Source organism: Panthera tigris, chromosome A1 (genome assembly GCF_018350195.1).
Source record: "Panthera tigris isolate Pti1 chromosome A1, P.tigris_Pti1_mat1.1, whole genome shotgun sequence".
Lineage (NCBI taxonomy): Eukaryota > Metazoa > Chordata > Mammalia > Carnivora > Felidae > Panthera > Panthera tigris.
Window position 1 is genome coordinate 208,567,505 of NC_056660.1, and position 19,003 is coordinate 208,586,507.

The 19,003-nt window shown below is 33.2% G+C and overlaps 1 protein-coding gene across 5 annotated transcripts in view; it reads right to left on the reverse strand.

The window, feature by feature from the left end:
• The window catches only part of NIPBL (NIPBL cohesin loading factor), a 199,135-nt gene that overhangs the window by 37,222 nt on the left and 142,910 nt on the right, over nt 1-19,003 (reverse strand). For 4 of the 5 annotated variants that reach the window (XM_042996367.1, XM_042996384.1, XM_042996378.1 and 1 more), the window contains 11 exons: nt 17,917-17,999; nt 17,188-17,320; nt 16,295-16,438; nt 13,900-13,989; nt 12,221-12,435; nt 12,014-12,116; nt 11,298-11,396; nt 11,047-11,193; nt 8,129-8,263; nt 6,752-6,850; nt 5,389-5,442 (listed from right to left, as the gene is read on the reverse strand). In XM_042996367.1, the coding sequence (XP_042852301.1) occupies nt 5,389-5,442; nt 6,752-6,850; nt 8,129-8,263; nt 11,047-11,193; nt 11,298-11,396; nt 12,014-12,116; nt 12,221-12,435; nt 13,900-13,989; nt 16,295-16,438; nt 17,188-17,320; nt 17,917-17,999 (1,302 nt within the window). The remainder of the gene's footprint in view (nt 1-5,388; nt 5,443-6,751; nt 6,851-8,128; nt 8,264-11,046; nt 11,194-11,297; nt 11,397-12,013; nt 12,117-12,220; nt 12,436-13,899; nt 13,990-16,294; nt 16,439-17,187; nt 17,321-17,916; nt 18,000-19,003) is intronic. The other variant, XM_042996370.1, reaches the window with a different exon arrangement.

The window sequence follows — 19,003 nt, forward strand, 5'->3', positions numbered from 1 at the left end:
CCTGATTATTTGGTTAAACATCACTTCTGGGTTAAAAAAAAAATTCTGAGTACTGGTGAGGGTGTTTCTAGATGCAATTTGCACCTGAATTCGTGGACTCAGTAAAGCAGATCACCCTCTCCAATGTGGGTGGTCATCACACAATCGGCTGAGGGCCTGAATAGAACACAAGGTAGACAAAGGAGGAAATCAACTATTCTCTGACTACCTGAGTTGGGACATCAGTCTCCTCTTGCACTCAAATTGGGATTTATACCATCAGCTACCCTGGTTCAGGCCTTCAGATACAAACTAAACTATACCCAGGGGCTGTTCTAAGCCTCCAGCTTGCAGACAGCCTCCATAACTGAATGAGCCAATTCCTTACAATAAATCCTTTTCTCTCTCCTCCTCTCAGTATTCTATTGGTTCTCCTTCTCTGGAGAACCCAATACATGTCCCTTCCATGTCAATTCCTGGCCCTCTGAAACGACTCCTTTGAGTTTTTCCAATATAGATGAATTTTAGTCTCTCCTAGAACTTCATATAAATGGAATCAGAATATGACTCTTATGTGTAAGTCTTCTTTACTCTGTGTAATGTTTTCATTATTCATCTAAGTTGCTGTATGTTTCAGTAGTCTGTTCCTTTATGATGTGGAGTACTATTAAATTATATGAATATATTAGTTTTCCTAATCATCCATTGGTTGTTAAAGTATTTGACTGTAAACTTTAAGGAGATCTCATTTTAGATTACAAAGGCCAGGAATGCATGAAATATGGGTTATTCAAGGTTTTTCATTGCTTATATTTTCTTATAAACTAAAAAAGGACCATTGAGTGGCACTAGAAAATCAATTCAATTTCTGTGTACCCTGTCATAGTGGTTTAAACTAAATGGACTACTGTTTAGAAAAAAAAAAAAAAATCTATCTACCTATCTAAGGACTTTCATGATAGAAATTTTTCTTTTATGTGCTATTGAAAAATGACAAAAACCTATGGAATCATTAAAAGTTTTAAAACTATGAATTCATTAAAGGTTATAAATTATAGGGAACAAATCTGCATATATTTAAAGTGTGTGTATACATAGCATACTAACAAAATTTAGTTGGTAGACAGAGTTTGGGGCATGTCTGAATTTGAAGGTGTTTCATATAGTACTCTAAGTTTCCTTAAAAAAAAAAAGAAAGAAAGAAAGAAAGAAAGAAAGAAAGAAAGAAAGAAAAAAGAAAAAAAACTTCCATGAATTGGAAATCAATGACATATAAGAAACTCACTCAACACAAAAACAATAAAAATGAGAAATAGCAGAAACTAAAGAGAATGGAATAGGTAAATGAGCTCATGTGGAAATAGTTAAGTATGCTAATTCTTTTTTAGAAAAACATTTATTTTTTGAGAGAGAGCATGCAAGCAGGGGAGGGGCACAGAGAGAGAGAAAGGGAGAGAATTTCAAGCAGGCTGTTATGGTGCCAGTGCAGAGCCCAACATGGGGCTCAATCCCATGAATCGTGAGATCATGACCTGAGCCAAAATCAAGAGTCAGATGCTAAATGGAATGAGCCACCCAGGCATCCTGGTGCTCATTATTCTTTAAAAAGAAAAAAAAAAAGAAGGGGTGGGTTTGGTGCTCGGGTGGCTCAGTCGGTTAAGCGTCCAACTTCGGCTCAGGTCATGATCTCATGGTTCATGGGCTTGAGCCCTTGTGTTGGGCTCTGTGCTGACTGCTCAGAGCCTGGAAACTGCTTCAGATTCTGTGTCTCTCTCTGTGCCCCTCCCCTGCTTGCACTCTCTCTCTCTCAAAAATAATAATCATTTAAAAATTAAAAAAAAATTTTTTTTAAAACTCTACCCACAACATGGGGCTCAAACTCATGACCCTGAGATCAACAGATACATGCTCTATCAACTGAGCCAGCCAGGTGCCCCCATGTGTGCTAATTATTCTTGACTCAAGAATTTCCAATGATTCTTCTAGCAGTACATTCTCTATATCCTTCCTAGCCTCTCAAAATTTATGCATGTATGTTGCTACAACCATTAAGAGTGGTTATGTCTCTGTTAACGTGTATCTATAATAAATATTTTTTAGCCTTACTTCTTTCATTAAACTAAATTCTGCTAGTCTAATAACTATCACAAAGTCACAGTGTCATTGGTAAACTAAACTTGTCAGAAACTAAAGAAGTTACATAATAGGGAGAAAGGATTAAAGGACTGAATGAACAACTAGCTAAAGAAGACTAGAAAGTAAAGATGTAAGAAACATAAAACTTACTGCTAAGAGATTATAAATCTAGTCATCTCCTTTCTGTTTTCAATTTTCCAATAATATATACGGATATTACCTTAGATCCTTTTTTGGAATACTAAATAATGACATTTCTGACAGCTACAATTAATTCTTACTCATTTATTGTAATTATTAAATGAAATATGTGGTTGTAGAGTCTTCTAGAAATTATGTCCCCTTTGGAATAATGGCTGACATAAATATAACTAAGATAGTTATAAGGCTATGTAATACAGAGCTAATTATTTGACTTAGGAGGGAAATGATACCAAATACATTATGTAAAATTATGAAATAAAAGATGATTTATGGAAGACGATTTAGGAAGAGAGCCTAAGATATCATAGATTGAAGAACATAAGCAAATACCATGAAGATGTTTAAAAAAGGCATCTTAAAAATTTTTTTAAAGCAACATATTACTCCACACCATCAGATGGCTAAACTTAAAAATACTGACAAAAACCAAGAGTATTGGTGAGAATGTAGAACAAATGGAATGTTGCTGGTAGAAATGCAAAATGGATCAGCCATTTTGGAAAAAGTCTGGCAGTTTCTCACTCACCACATGACCCAGCAATCACTCAGGAATTTACCCAAGAAATATGAAAACACACATCCACATAAGAACTTGGCACACACATATTCCTAGCAGCATTATTCAGAATAGTCCAAACTGGGAACACAAAAGTCCATAAATTTGTGAATTCATAAAGAGATTATAATACATCTATACTATTGATACTAGCCAGCAATAAAAATTAATATTAATATACCAGCAACATTCTGTTAATTAAAAGAGGACAAGACAAACACACAAAAAACTACATGCTGCATGATTCCACTGATATGAAATTGGACAAAAGGTATTAACTGCAGTGACAAAAAGTAGACCAGTGGTTTCCTATGGCCAAGGGAAGAGGAACAACTACAAAGAGGCACGAAGAAGCTTTTAAGGGTGATATTCTATATATATCTTGATTGTGCCTCAATAAAACAATTTTGGTTGACTGTTAAAAATATCGCTAGTTTTATTACTAAAAATACTGCAAAACATACAGAAGTGAACAAAAACAAATGGACTTAACTAGACAGCAGATTTTTGATATAACAGAAAAAATTTATTTCAAGATAGACTAATTTTTTTAAAGTATTTTTTTAATGTTTATTTTTTAATTTTGAGAGTGAGAGCATAAGTGGGGGATGGGGAAAGAGAATCCCAAGCAGACTCTGCACTGCCAGCATGGAGCCTGACCCCACAACTACAAGATCATGACCTCAGCCAAAATCAATACTTGGATGCATAACTGACTGAGCCTCCCAGGCACCCCAAGATAGACTTAATAATATATTTTTAGTGGACTATACATAAACATAAATGTAAAGAAATCTTAAACTGTATCCAATAATGTTACTGTTAATATTAGTTGGGCAAAGCAAATAAGAAATTATGTTCCTTTCCTTTGGAACTAAGATTTTTAGCCTAAAGGAAAGAATAATACAATCAAAGAAGGAGACTTGCATAATCTTAAATTTGAATAAAGAAAAATCAATATAAATTCTTGATTTATTTTTGCCTTTCTAAAAAATATATGTTTTCTAGCTCTATCTTTTGGAAAAGGCCCAAAGCTATGATAACCCATTAGCAAAGGACATCCATGGCATCCAGATTCTTCTACCCAAAGGGATTAGAGCTCTTTGGAAAAATGGCTGATTTCAGGTTTGGGGCAGAAAATATACAAGTTAAGTCAGGTCACCTTGTAGAGGCAAAAAGTAATCAGGTGACAAAAGAGTAACAAGGTTATATCAAAAGGATACAAGACCAACTTGGAGGGACTACCACTGGGCAAAGATGGGACAATCTAAACTTCAAAAAGAATTATGATTAAGATAAATTGAAATACAAAGGCATACAAATCTATTCACTCACACTAATATTAAAAATGAATAGACTCATTATAATAGGTGCACCAGGTTGACAACACCTAAACTGAAAGATCACTGAAAATGGGATGACTAAACATTATGTGCCTCCTACTGTGACGCTGTATTATTCGCATCATTTGTGAAGTATTCTTGTCCCCTACGCCCAAGATTGAACTTCAATATTATTAAGGCTCTAGATCTAATGAAGAGTTTACAGAAAAAAATGGTGAATAGAGGAACAACTTAAATGACATTAGAAGGAAAAGATCCATGAAATCTACAATGTGGGACATTCTATAGGAAAACACATTTCCATTTCTATAGGAAAAGGGGGGCGTGAGGGATCGACTAGCATAGATTTAAGAGACATAAGAGCCATATCAACCAAAGCAACTGCAAACTAACTATACAAATGCATTTTTGAGACGATTAGGGAAATATGAACATTGAAATAAGTATTAGAGTTGGGGGGAATAACATTAATATTTGTTTTGATACAGATGATAATGATATTCTGGTTATTTTTTACAGTAATTTCTGTTAGAGATAGATACTAAAACGTTTATGGTGAAATGATATAAAGTATGAGATTTGCTTCAAAAGTATTACAGCCAAAAAAAATAAAAATAAAAAAATGAAAGGAGAGGGATTAGAGATGAAATAAGGCTAGGGAAATGCTGACAGTTCTTGAAGCTGGGTGATGGGTATTTCTATTTAAAAATTTGTGAAATAAAAAAATTCATTGGGAGATAAATATTCCCATATATGAAATTTTTCAAGAACACTAATTATGCTTTAATTCTGCACTATTACAGGAAATTCTACACATTTCATAACAAGCAAAATAATGTAAATATACAGTTAATGCAATCTGTAAATCTGTAAATCTCATGTTTATCATATAGATTAAAGGGATAAGAAAAAAAAATATCTGGAAGGAAGTGAAGATAGAATTTCAACTACTGATTTAGAAAAATTATTTATAACAGTCAGTGGAATAATTGCTTAAATAGGGATATTAACCAAAACATTCAGCTTAATAAACTGAAATAAATTTTCCCTACCAAAAGGCAAATACTTAAAAATAACTGAAAAGGTTCTTTTAAATCATAAAATCTACAAAGAACTGCCCTTCTATTAAATTTCATGTTATCTGTTATCAAGAGTCAAAATAACACTCACGTTTTGAAGGAGTTGCTCAAACCAGTCATATCCAGTATCTCTGCATGCTGCAACCTAAGTGGGAAAATATGGTGAAACTATCAAAATTAAGAATTTACTTAAAAATCTGAAAAACAAAAAACAAAAACTTTGCTATGATTTAGTGTGAGGTAAATAAATGTCTCAATTAAAAAAATTATTTTAAAGTAAACTATTCTTTAAGTAAGCCAATAATTTACCAATATTAAATAATTTTATTCTAAAAATATCTTAGAATACATTCAAGAAATTAGTTTAATATATTGAAATTAAATACGATATTATAGGGAAAGTGGGTTGGGGGATGAGGAATGAAATAGGTGATGGGGATTAAGGAGTGCATTTTTGTGATGAGCACCAGGTGTCGTATGGAAGTGTTCAATCACTATATTGTACAACTGAAACTAGTATTACACTGTATGTTAACTAACTGGAATTTAAATAGAAACTTAAAAACATGGTGTTACATTTTGAATAGTAACTTGTACTGGTCAGAAAAACGCGTAAGGTTTAAAACAACACAAATAGAAATGTTTGCTTATTATTTTCCTTCTAGATAGCAGATATAAAGATATGAGTGAAAGAGAGATAAATCTATAATTGATAATAGAAAATTTATGTTCAAAACATAAAAAGTATTCTGGGCAAAAAATATTTATAGCTTATGTGTATAATTAAACGTAATGAAACTAATCTTAATTCACGTTTTCTGAAAAAGTACTATCTCATTTTAGGCTGCTATCCCTGGGCTGTTGTTACCTATTCATCTACTTCTCCTTCCCCTGTCAGTTTTCAATCACTGGAGGAATCTGGAGAATTTCAGTATCAGTGCTTAAATCAACAAATGCTAATAAGGAGGGCTATGCAGAAACACCAATCTCATCTTCCTTGCATCCCTTGAGTATCTCCAGAATGTAAGGGAAGTACAACTGACCCTTGAACAATGCAGGGGTTAGGGATGCTGACCCCCTGCACAGTTGAAAATCTGCACATAACTCTGATTCCCCAAAAACCTAACTTTTAATAACCTGATGACCAGAAAACTTACCAATAACATAAAGTTGATTAACACATATGTTATATGAATTACAGACTGTATTTTTACAGTAAACTGGAGACAAGAAAATGTTATTTAAAAATCGTAAAAGAAAATACATTTACAGTACTATACTGTACTTATTGAAAAAAAATCCATGTATAAGTGGACCTGTGCAGTTGAAGGGTCCACTGTAGTATTAAATGTCAAGATTAACAAATATCTCATCATTGTCTCTCTCTGTGTAAGAGAGGGAGGCCTCAACTAGGTTTGTACCCACAGGGACCACACCCTTGTTCGAGTCCTTACCACATCAGTGATGTTTAAAATTTTCCTCGTCATTGCTTCTTTGTCATTGTGTGGAGTTGGAGTAAACCAGAGTTTTTGGAATGTTTCATTTACTAATTTCTAGAAAAAAGAAAATTTCAAACTACACAACTACAACAAACATGGCAAAATTCTCAATCCCAAATTTTCATTAAAATCCAAAACAGGGGAGCCTGGGTGGCTCAGTTGGTTGAGCGTCCGACTTCAGCTCAGGTCACGATCTCGCGGTCCGTGAGTTCGAGCCCCACATCGGGCTCTGGGCTGATGGCTCGGAGCCTGGAGCCTGCTTCTGAGTCTCCCTCTCTCTCTGCCCCTCCCCCGTTCATGCTCTGTCTCTCTTTGTCTCAAAAATAAATAAACGTTAAAAAAAAAATTTTTTTTTTTAAATAAAAAATAAAAAATAAAATCCAAAACAAAGGTGGGGCACCTGGCTGGCTCTATTGGTAGAGCATGATCTCTGTTCATGAAAAAAAAAAAAAAAAAAAAAAAAAAGCCAAAAACAAAGCTACAAATAACGAATCAAAGCACAAACTACCAGAAATTTTTGGCACAAATTTCTCAATTTTTGAAAACAATCATCAATTAATTTTTCAAAATTATAATCTTTTTCAATTGGTAAAAATTTTAAATAGGTGATATCTGCATAGTACACAAAGTTGTTTTTTTTTTTTTAAATATTTATTCTATTTTTGAGAGAAAGAAAGAAACTGAGCATGAGCAGGGGAGGCACAGAGAGAGAGGGAGACACAGAACTTGAAGTGGGCTCCAGGCTTCGCACTGTCAGCATAGACCCCAACGCGGGGCTCGAACTCACAAACTGTGAGATCATGACCTGAGCCAAAGTCGGACACTTAATGACAGAGACACCCAGGTGCCCCACAAATGTTTTCATCAACTAAAAAACATTTTTCTTACTTTTTTTTGAGGGGGGGGGGAAGCTGTTAAAAAAAACACAACAAACAAAAAAATACTGGGACCATCATATATGTATAAATTCACGAATGAACTGAGGTTTACACTTTCAACAAAGTATTTAACTTAGAAAACCAAGTACATACCATTTAAAAAATAAAGTAACTTTAATTTGGTAATAAACTTGCTGCATATAATGTAATCACTACAATGGCATTAAATATAATTGAACTGGTTGAGAAAGATCAGATTTTATTCATACAAGATTTAGAAATAAAAATGTATGGAAGTATGTCATTTTTGAATTGATAATCTAAAAATGTTGATTTCCTTGTAAAGGTTTTTCATAGTTACACATATTTTACAAAATTTAGCTATAATAAACATTTAAATTATTTAAAACGTTAATGAAAAATGAACTTTAAAACAGTCATCATTTCATCTTACCTTAATGCCCTCTTCATCATTGACTCTGCGAATCATTTTTACACACATTTCTGTAATTTTTGGAAATGTTGGTTGTTCAATACAGATGTCTCTTAGAATCTTTATTACCCTTTTCCTGACACTGATACCAGTATCCTAAGAACAGAAAAGTATTTTTAAATATCAGAAAGCTCAATATGCTCAGGTGTAAGAAATGTGATAAAATGAAATCAGGAAATAAATACCAACAAGCAGTACATTGAATACTTATTAACGTGATAAAGATGGTCTATATAGTTCCTCTTTATATTCTTTCTTATTAATGTTACTCAAACATGGATTACTGTATTGCTTTACTTTTATAATATGATATCCAATACATGCAAAAATACTGAATAACACTGAACATGACACTAGAATATAAACTTGTCAAAGTTAAATGGGATAACAAATTAAAAGCATTTAGAATAGCGCCTGGCACTTAAACAGCATATGAAGTATTTTTAACAAATATGTTAAACCTAAATCTAATCAAACCACTGTCACTACGTTACAGTTCATAGAAAATAAAAGAAAGAAACAAACAAAAAAACAAATTAAACAAAGCCATGAGGAAATAACAAGACTGACCTGGTCTTTTTTTTTTTCTTTTTTAAACTTTTGAGAGAGAGAAAGGAGCATGTGGGGGGGGGGGGGGTGGGCAGAGACAGAGGGAGAGAGGGGAACCCAAACAGGCTCCACATTGTCAGCACAAATCTCAGTAAGGGGCTCGATCCCACAAACCACGAGATCATGACTCGAGCTGAAATCGAGAGCCAGAGGCTTAACCGACTAAGCCACCCAGGCACCCCTGACCTGGTCTTTTTAAATTAGTCAATGTAATGGGGGAAGTCTATAAAAGAGAGTACTCTAAATTTTAAAACTTGATCACCAAATGCAAAGTATGATCTTTGACTGGATTCTGTTCAAAAAAAAAAAAAAAAAAAAAAAGGTAAACTAGAAACTCCCCCTGCAGTTTTTGGGACAACTGGAGAATCGAATATCAACTGGTTATTACAGGATATTTAGGGAGTGTTAATTTGGTTGGGTGAGATTAACAGTTTTTGTTTATAAGAACAGTACCCACACTTTTGGAGAGGCAGGCTGAAGTATACATGGAGGAAACAGCAAAATGTTGTGATTTAATTTAAACTAATTTAGCAAAAAATATAGATATGGTGTTAGATACATGAGTGTTCACTGCACTACCACTCTTCACAAATTTTCAATAATTAAAGCGTTTTAGAAATAAAAAGCATTGGACACTTAATGTGCATATTTATTTCCATTATATAGTCTGACAATCACTAAAATATTTTAGAATATATCGCTTAGGTAGATGCTATCGGATTTCATTAAATTTGAAGAATCCTATTGATTCTCCAAATTTGAGAATCCTATTGATTTTGCCTTTCATTCTTGAAAAGAAGCACTAACACGAAAAAGTTTATTGCACTCTTAAATTCTTTGTTTCAATCAAGATTTTATGCTAGTTGAAGCTGTAATTATCTTTAACTCTTAGTCATATAATATTCTGACACTAGACTAAAGGTGATAAACTCTTGTCACTGTGGGAATACCTAATCTTGTGCCTAATGCATTTCTTTTGAGTTACAGAAGTCAATATGCTTGCAGTGGGTGATGTGGAGATTCCACAGATATTTTGTAACATCAGTGTTTCCTGTTTCCTTTTATTTTCCAGGGAAAGGCTTCAGGACCAGAGAATTCCATGACATACAAGAAAGGATTATCTTAGAATAGTATTTCTTTAGTTTGTTCTTAAGACTCAAAGGGCTTTCTGGTTTATAACGCAGGTATCTAAATCTTGTCATAATTCAGCTTTAAAGAAACATGCAGATAACACACAAAGGATCCAAACATATTGTCAGATACCAAAATTCTGCACTTAGCTGTCAACAAAATAATTGTTCCTATTTATATACATTCATATAAATTTATTCTAGGTTCCTGTCCAAAATATTTATGCCATTGTAGTTCCTATTATTTACTCATTGTAAACTTGCATCATTAAAATGGAGGAGTTAACTGAAAAAAAGGAGTCCCAATTTTCAACAACAATGACTTGTTTTATAGTATCGAGCAGTCCTCCTCTTGAAATATGTCCTTTGGGGCACCTGGGTGGCTCAGCTGGTTAAGTGTCCAACTTCGGCTCAGGTCATTATCTCACAGTTCATGGGTTCAAGCCCCATGTCAGCATAGAGCCTGGAGCCTGCCTCAGATTCTGTGTCTCCCTCTCTCTCTGCCCCTCCCCAACTTGTGCTCTTGTCTTGCTCTCAATAAATGAATTAACATTTAAAAAAAAAAAAAAAAGAAAAGAAAAAAAGAAACTTGTCCTTCCTCAGTTCTTTGTTTGGGCCTATGGCTGAGCTGGGCTTGAAATTTGTGTCCCCTTCCCCTGCTGGTACTCTGTCCAATTGTTAGGATCCTTAGCTTAGCTCAAGGTAGGGTAGGAATGGAGAACATTTTTCCTACTTTCTAAATCTGGGAGACTGGAGATTAGAATCTGCCCAATGTTCTGCTGTCCAGCCACCACTTTCTAGATTTGATTCTTGGCACCAAGAGTATCTACCTGTAGGCTTTCCCTTGCCTTCCAACCCACTGAATCAGCACTATAGAGTTACAACCTTAGCTTTTAATTTTCATTCTGGTTTAAACTATCTTTAGAGTGTGTGTGTGTAAAATAAACATGGACAGGTTTTTGGGGGTGAGGAGTGAGGTGGGGAACATGTCCTCCTCTAGAAAGATGCTATAGTATAGAGATTAGGCAATATAAATAAGTAATTGATACTTACTTTTCTAGCTTAATAATTAAAAAAATGTGATACAAGAAAGGCAAAATTATATTTATGAATCATAATAAAAATGACCAAACAACATACCAAAATTCTTTCAATCAGCATATCATAATACTGCTCAGCAAGCTGAGGTCGACAAAGAACAAATCGACCTAATAATTCTACTGCTGCTTCTCGAACACTAGTGGAGTTATCCATTAATCGTCCATGAACTCCTCGCTGCATATCAAGCTAAAGGAAAATAAAGAAAATATAATTTATACTACTAAGTAGAGCTAATATCTTAACTTGAATGCAATAGTCAAATGAGAAGAATCATTTGTGCTCTTCTTTACCCTTGCTAGAATACTGGGGTCTACAGCAACAACCTCAGATAAACACTTCATGGCTTTTGTTCGAACGGCAATTGCGTTTTCACCAAGAACTCGAAGGATCTGCCGAGCAAACATCGGTATTTTCACAAATTTTAGAACATACAACATTTAACAAAATATACATGAAAACATGCAAAAGAAATGAAAATAAATACTGGATTTACCTCCCTTTAATATTTACATGGGTAGAAGATGTTATCTTACTGATCCAAAGTTTTAACTTACAGGTCAGTATAGTAACTGAGGCATTCTATACTTTAAGGCCTTTTCTTTATCTTGGCATTCTCAATTAAACCTGTTTTTTCATTGCTATGCTCATGTGCAAGGACGTGTAGCCCCACTAAAACCTTGCTATGAGTACCTAATTCAGAATATTTAGTATTATTTAAGTAATAATTTGGTAATTGAGTAATTTATTTTTATAACATCAACTAGTCTACCTATACCATATATGTATATTTATACATATATCCATTTATCTGTAAAACGTGAATCAGTAAGTAAAAGGCATGTAAAAAAAGACATCTTAACAAATATGGAACACAGAAACAAATGCTACTCTCATGATCTTTTAAAATATCTGTTCTCAACAGTGAATAGACATCATACGCTATTCCACAAATATCCATAATCAGAAAAATCAGTATCATTGTACAAGGAATTCTGGTTTAGTTTACCTGTGTCAAATAAATATCAAAGCTCTGGGCAAACGGCCTCATAGAGGCCAAGTATCGAACAATCAAACAAGCATCATCATAGTCCACAGTATCAGAATTCATCCTACAACAAAAAGTCATTAAATTATTTTTTTAAGCTTTTTGCAAAGTAGATAGATATCAAAGAGATAACTGAAAAAGTAAAGATGCTTTCTCTCTGGATCTTACTTTAATGTGCTGAACTGAGAAGGTGTGGTTTTGATAATGCTTCTAAGAAACTTTTTCCGGTTTTCAGCTCGATGCATGATTTGACCAGTTGTCTCAACTTCCTTCGCATGATGTGTTCCTTCAGATGATTCTTCATCTTTTTGTGATTTCATTGCTTTTTCTGTTTCCAGAGTTGTGTCACGGAACCACTGGGCTATATAGAATTTACGAGAAAACTAAAAAGAAAATAGGTAAGATCTGAGCTTGATAAAATTAAGAGAATTTTTAAATGAAATTTCCAACCCACTGATAAAGTGCTCACTATCAGGAATAAATATACAGGTGTACTTTAAAGCAACTTGTAGCAGACAAAAACAAATTTTAAGAAAGCCAAAAGGTTTGAATATCTGAATGATATAAAACTTATTATTTTGCTTTAACACTTAAGACAAGCATCAATTACTTAACAAAGAAAAAAGCATCACACATAGGTCACTAAAATTAGACAGATGATATGTCAGCTGGAAAAGTTTAGAATAGGATAAGATGCCAAAGGTACAAGATTCCATTTACTTTCAAAATACCACCTTACTTCTTCAAGAAATACATAGCCAATTATTACTGAAACATTTTAACATGGAGGCACATCTATTATTTGTTCCTTTCAATGTAGACTAAAAACGTGCAGTAGTTGACTAAATAGCTTAGTTACCTCCAACCTCTTTATCCTGCATATCCCATCAGTAAAAAATAAAAATAAAAAAATTAAAAAGTACACTGGGGTGCCTGGGTGGCTCACTCAGTTTAGCGTTTGACTCTTGATTTTGGCTCAGGTCATGATCTTACAGTTTGTGGGATCAAGTCCAATACTGGGCTCTGCACTGGCAGTGCAGAGCCTGCTTGGGGTTCTCTTGCTTCCTCTCTCTGCCCCTCCCCCACACTCTCTCTCTTTCTCTCTCTCTCAAAATAAATAAACTTAAAACAAAGTGCCCTGGGGTGCCTGGGTGGCTCAGTCAGTTGAGCATATCTAACTTCGGTTCAGGTCATGATCTTACAACTTGTGAGTATGAGCCCTGCATCGGGCTCTGTGCTGACACCTCGGAGCCTGGAGCCTGCTTCAGATTCTGTGTCTCCCTCTCTTCTGCCCCTCTCCTGCTCATACTCTGTCTCTCTCCCCTTCAAAAATAAATAAACATTAAAAAAACAAAACAAAGTGCCCTAATACATGCACAGTGTTTTCTAATATGGTTTATAAATCTTATATATGAGCCTATTATACTAATAATTTGGATGCACAATATACATAAAAATAGAACTAAGGATTATATTTAAAAAGAAATACACACATAAAATTCTAATAGCTTCTTTTTATACGCTCATAGATCATCTCAAGCACCACCTGGGCCATGTCCATTGTGAGGAGCAATGACCTACCTCAGTCTCAAAGATAACTTATGGAAAGATTTCTAACTATTTCCCCTCTCACACCATTTTTATATAATACATATCTGTATCAAAATTCCGTAAGACAAATCAATCCATAACCATTCTCTTTAATTTACATCATCAAGTATCCCTTTGTTTTAAATAAAAGATCAGGATTCCAAACAACCTTCCTCTTCATGACACTTCCCAATTTTCTTTCAGACCCAATTTGAATTTGATGTGTTATCTCCAAAAAAGGGAGAAAATATTCCTACCACTAGTGAAGGATCAGTCTCAGTGTTTTCATCCAAGTAATCAAGCAATGCTTTCTGTAGTTGTTGTATTTCATCTTCTCCTCCTGAAACCTACAAAATAAACCAAGGAAGAACAAAAATTACATCACTAGTGTATTTTAATAATTCATCTAGTTGTAAATACAAATCTAGGGAAAAAACTGATAAATGATAAAAAATCAAAATGTTAAGTATAGCAACTAAAAGGAAAAAAAAACAGAAGAATGCTACTTCACAAAAAAAATTTATACTCATAGCTGAGACTGGCCCTTATTTTTATGAATTACATGTCATCTTGCTTTGAAAGAGGTGCATAGGTAGCTGACATAAAAATTAACAGAATAATGTATTAAGTATTCAGAGACAGGAAGGTCCTACACATTGTTTTTCTGTTTGGAAAAAAAGAGGCAATTCCAAACTTTTAATTTAAAAATGGAAACTGCTATCTGTTTTACTATGTGTTATAGGTTTCTTTGGGATATTTTAAAACATTCTAGAAGAGAAATACTTCTATTTGTAATATAAAAATAGTACTTTATTTCATGTAGGATATTAAATATACAGTAGCAGGTGAGCTGTTCACTTGATCTAGGAATAGAATCTTTAGTTCCTGTCAAGAACAAGACACAACCAGAAATGAACTGAGCTGGCATTCATGTCTATAGCTTTATACTCTAGCTTTACCACATGAAATGCCAATATGGTTTAGAATATCTCTAAGTAGAAAACAAAGATTTTAATAACCTATGTTCTCAGAGTGTGATGAAATGGTCCATGGAGAAATTCATCATAGCACTGTAAACTACTACACTGTAAACTTCCAAGAGCAATGTGGATGTATGTCAAGAACTGTAAGAATACTTACAAATGACCCTTCCCCTCAAGTTTTACAGTGTACAATCTACATGGTCATATGTAACAAATAAGTTGTAGGTTCACTCTAAGAAATACTGAAAGGCACCTGGCACCTACCTCTTGGTTTCTAAATTACCATTCTCCAATAAAAAGAAACAGTAATATTTGGCGAAACGGCAGATTCCAGGGCTGAGGCAATGAAAGTAAGAGAGCTCCTGAAACATCTTGTGCCACAAAGTAAAGTTCTCAAAGAAAGACGGTAACATATCAAAAAGACACAAAAGTCAGCTAAAAGGGGCTCTCACAGGTTAATTCTAGGATAAATGGAACATTAAATAATGATAGCAATAAATTATAATCTAGGAAACAGAATGGGAATGGCAGTGTTATATTAAATGGTAGTATTACATTAATGGTAATTTCTTGCTTTTGAGAACTGTATTGTGGATATTTAAGCAAGAGTTCTTGTTTGTGGAAAATAAACACTAAGCAGTGTTTTTCAAACTTCAGCATTCATTAGAATCACCTGGAGGGTCTATCAAAAAACAATGCTGGGCCCCACCCCTAGAATTTCTGATTCAGTAGATGAGTCCTGAGAATTTGCATTTCCAGCAAGTCCTTAGGTGATGTTAATATTAATACCTCTTGTCTAGGGAATCATACTTTGAAATTCAAGGGTATTGGGAGGCATTAAGTGTGCTCAAATAGTTAAAAAAAAAAAAAATGACAGATATGCAAGCATGTATATTTTGAAAAAGAAATGTTACATAAAGATAAAGCAATGTTATAAATTGTTGACAATTAAGGAATTTGGGTGAAAGGTTTGTGGGAACTCTGCATTATTCCTATAACTTTTCTGTAAGTTTAAAATTATTTCAAAATACAAAGTATAATAAAAAATATTAGAGGCATTTCTAATGGCCAGCATGAATATGATTATGAATGTTAAAAAAAAAAAAGTATAAAGAAAATGAAAACAGTTGTGTATGGTAGGATTAGAGATCATTTACCAATTTTCTTAAGTAACTTTTAGCATTACTACCACCTTGTTCACACTTAAAAAAATAAGTGAAGCAACAATAATTTTTTTTTGCCAAACATGAAAACTATCTAATATAGTAAAATGAAAAGAAGTCTTCCTCCTCACCCTTCCCCAATATAAAATGATACACAAATTTCAAAGGTAGAAAACAATCTGGGAGTGCTAAATCAACATCTTAGTAAATTAAAGATTTAAATAAAACTTAGTTAAATAAAATAGAAAACAGCATCATACATTCATAAAAGCAGTTCACAAAAAGAAATTAGACTAATGATTTATATAAATCACTTAAAACTTCCTGTTAGACACTATCATTCACTCTAAGATATTAACTTTCTCTGTGGGGTTTTTGAAAAGTCCACTTTTGGAAATGCATGATCTTATTTTGAATTTATAAAATGAAATGTAACACTAATATAAGAATACCTAAAGTACTTAACTAATATTTATCCCCATAATTTTAATCCTTGATCTCAATACCTGTTTTAAAATTCGTTCTATTGACCCTTGATCCATTTTGCTTGTAACGGCATCTTTCCTTAATCGTGCAGCAACAGTTCCAAGGTAATCAAGAGATGCCACTCTTAAAGCCATCTCTGTTGACTTGTTACTGAATTGATGAACCTAAACATCAAAATAATCTTTATTTAATCAATTTATGACATTTTTAATAGCAATTTATCATACAAATTCCAAATCTGTGTTGTATTATTTGAAATTTAAGTATTTTTTCTTGTGATATTTTCCCATGAAGTGGTTGCTTTCTGAACATTTTCATTAAAAAAAAGTATAGATTAAACCTAAGAACACAGTCATGTTTGTTAAAAATGTAGGCTCAACTGTTTATTTGTATGTTTTCCAGTTCACAGAATGTAAGGGTCCCAAAAGCTTTGTAACGATTTGTATTGCAGAAGTCTAAATATAGTTTAAAAATAAAAAGAGAAATCATAATATTTCTTTGCATTTTCCTATTGTATTACATGAGAACTAGAAAGTGTCATGTTTTTAGATATTCTTAATGATAAAAAAGAATTCACATTAATCAGTTTCATGCTTTGAAATGAATTAACTATAATAATTTATGATTGAGTATTGAGATGCTTTTAACTAACAATATACTTCCAACCCCACCCCAAAGTTTTTAAAGTACTGTTATCTTCTGTAATGAAATGAAAGCACCAAAAGTCACAAGATTTCAAAGTTTTCTACCAAATATTGACAGTATTGTGTACAGTTATGCACATGCAAAAATAAAGATGCAATGGTCATATTTCCTTACACATTTTTAAAGAATTCATCATCTGTGAATCAGAGTACATCCTCATTATGTTGTCTTCTAGTAATCTAATAATCTTTAAAGGCTATACTCTTACCAACAGTCTCCCTAACAAACTAAGGAGTAGTTCAGCAGCTGGCCATTCAGGCTTATTGACTGTTGAAAGAAGGTCTTGAACAAAATTTTCAAATAGTGGTCTGTAATCTTCTTCACCTTGCTTACTACCACATCTGTTCAAAGATAAATAAGGAAAAGGCTGTGAATTTAGGTGACTTGTCCATCAATATGATTGAAATTTTGTTAACTAAGCTTTCTCTTCCCCATATCTAATAATAAGGTATAAGAGAGTACATTAAATATAAATAACATGGCTTAAAATGAATCTATTTCTCAAATTTCATTCTTCCCTCTATTATAGGTAATTCATTTATTGACTATTACAAACATTAACTTTCTGGCAAGTACACCACATTTTTTAAAATGACTACTCTTTTTCTGAGATTACCACAAATTCCTATGAAGGCCAAGTAAACCTCTCTCCACAAACTTTCCTATCAATTAGAATGCCCCCAAATTTACTGAAGAAAAATTATAGAATTTCAATCTGGTACTGTAACTTGTGGAGTCAAACACATAAGCTAGCTCACAAGATTTAGGATTTTTAATATTTCAACTGCCTCATTTTAAACATCAGGAATTCAAGGGCCAAGGTGACACATTCAAGGTTCAGGTTACGGCAGGAAACTGAATTAACCATTTATATACAATAAAGGAACTATTTTCTATCCTGGGGAAATAAAAATCAGATTATGTTAATTTTGCTCACTTTTTAAGGAAGATGGAAAGGAAGTTTTGGGCTGTTCTCATGGCTGTTTCATAAGAGTTGGTAATGACAACATCTTGGTCAACCTAGATTGAGAAAAATGAATTTATATAGGTATAAAAAATAACCAAAAAAAAAAAAAAAAAAAGGTTAGTTCAGTTGCTATTGCCATGTTACTACTGAATAGGGGTGATACATTTAAACACTAAGAAGCTTAGACTATTCTTTTATGTATAAAGAAATAAGCTACAATTAGCAAACACATTTTTAAAAATTTTTTTTAAATAAAAAATTTTTTTTCTTAAAAATTTTTTAATGTTTATTTATTTTTGAGAGAGAAAGAGACAGGGGAGGGGTAGCGAGAGAGAGGGAGACACAGAATCTGAAGCAGGCTTCAGGCTCTGAGCTGTCAGCACAGAGCCCAATGTGGGGCTCGAACCCACAAATTGTGTGACTGTGACCTGAGTGGAAGTCGTTCACTCAATCGACTGAACCACCCAGGCACCCTTAGTAAACACATTTAAATACCTTATAAAAACTAAATAAAAATATTGACTTCATTTTAATTTATTAAAATATGCAAGACTAACAAATGTGGTTAAGCAAATGCGGTATCAATAATTTCTTATGATGTAGGTGAGCAGAAACTGACTGAAAATACAAAAGGAATTTAGTATATGTGCTGCCGAAGCGAGCACTACAAAAAGAATTTAGAAAAAGACAATCCAAGCTCAAAGTTTATGAAATGGTGAAATATAATGCAAAAGAAAATTCAATTCCTTTATTAGAAATTTAAAGAACGGGATATAAACAGTCTGTTCAAAGTTTCAGAAATCCAGTGGTGAATAAATACATGAAAAAGCTCACTAGTTACCAGGAATATACAAAATAAAATATGGTTATCATTTCAGACTGACCAGAATAAATAAAATCTAACAGAAAGAAAGCTAAAATACCACTTTGTTGAGCAAACTGACAAGTTAAAAATGCATGTACACTATTTAATATTCTACTTCTAAGTATACCTAGAGAAACTCTTAAGTTGTGATACAGTTATATATGTTTAAGTAAAAGGAATCTGGTATTAGTT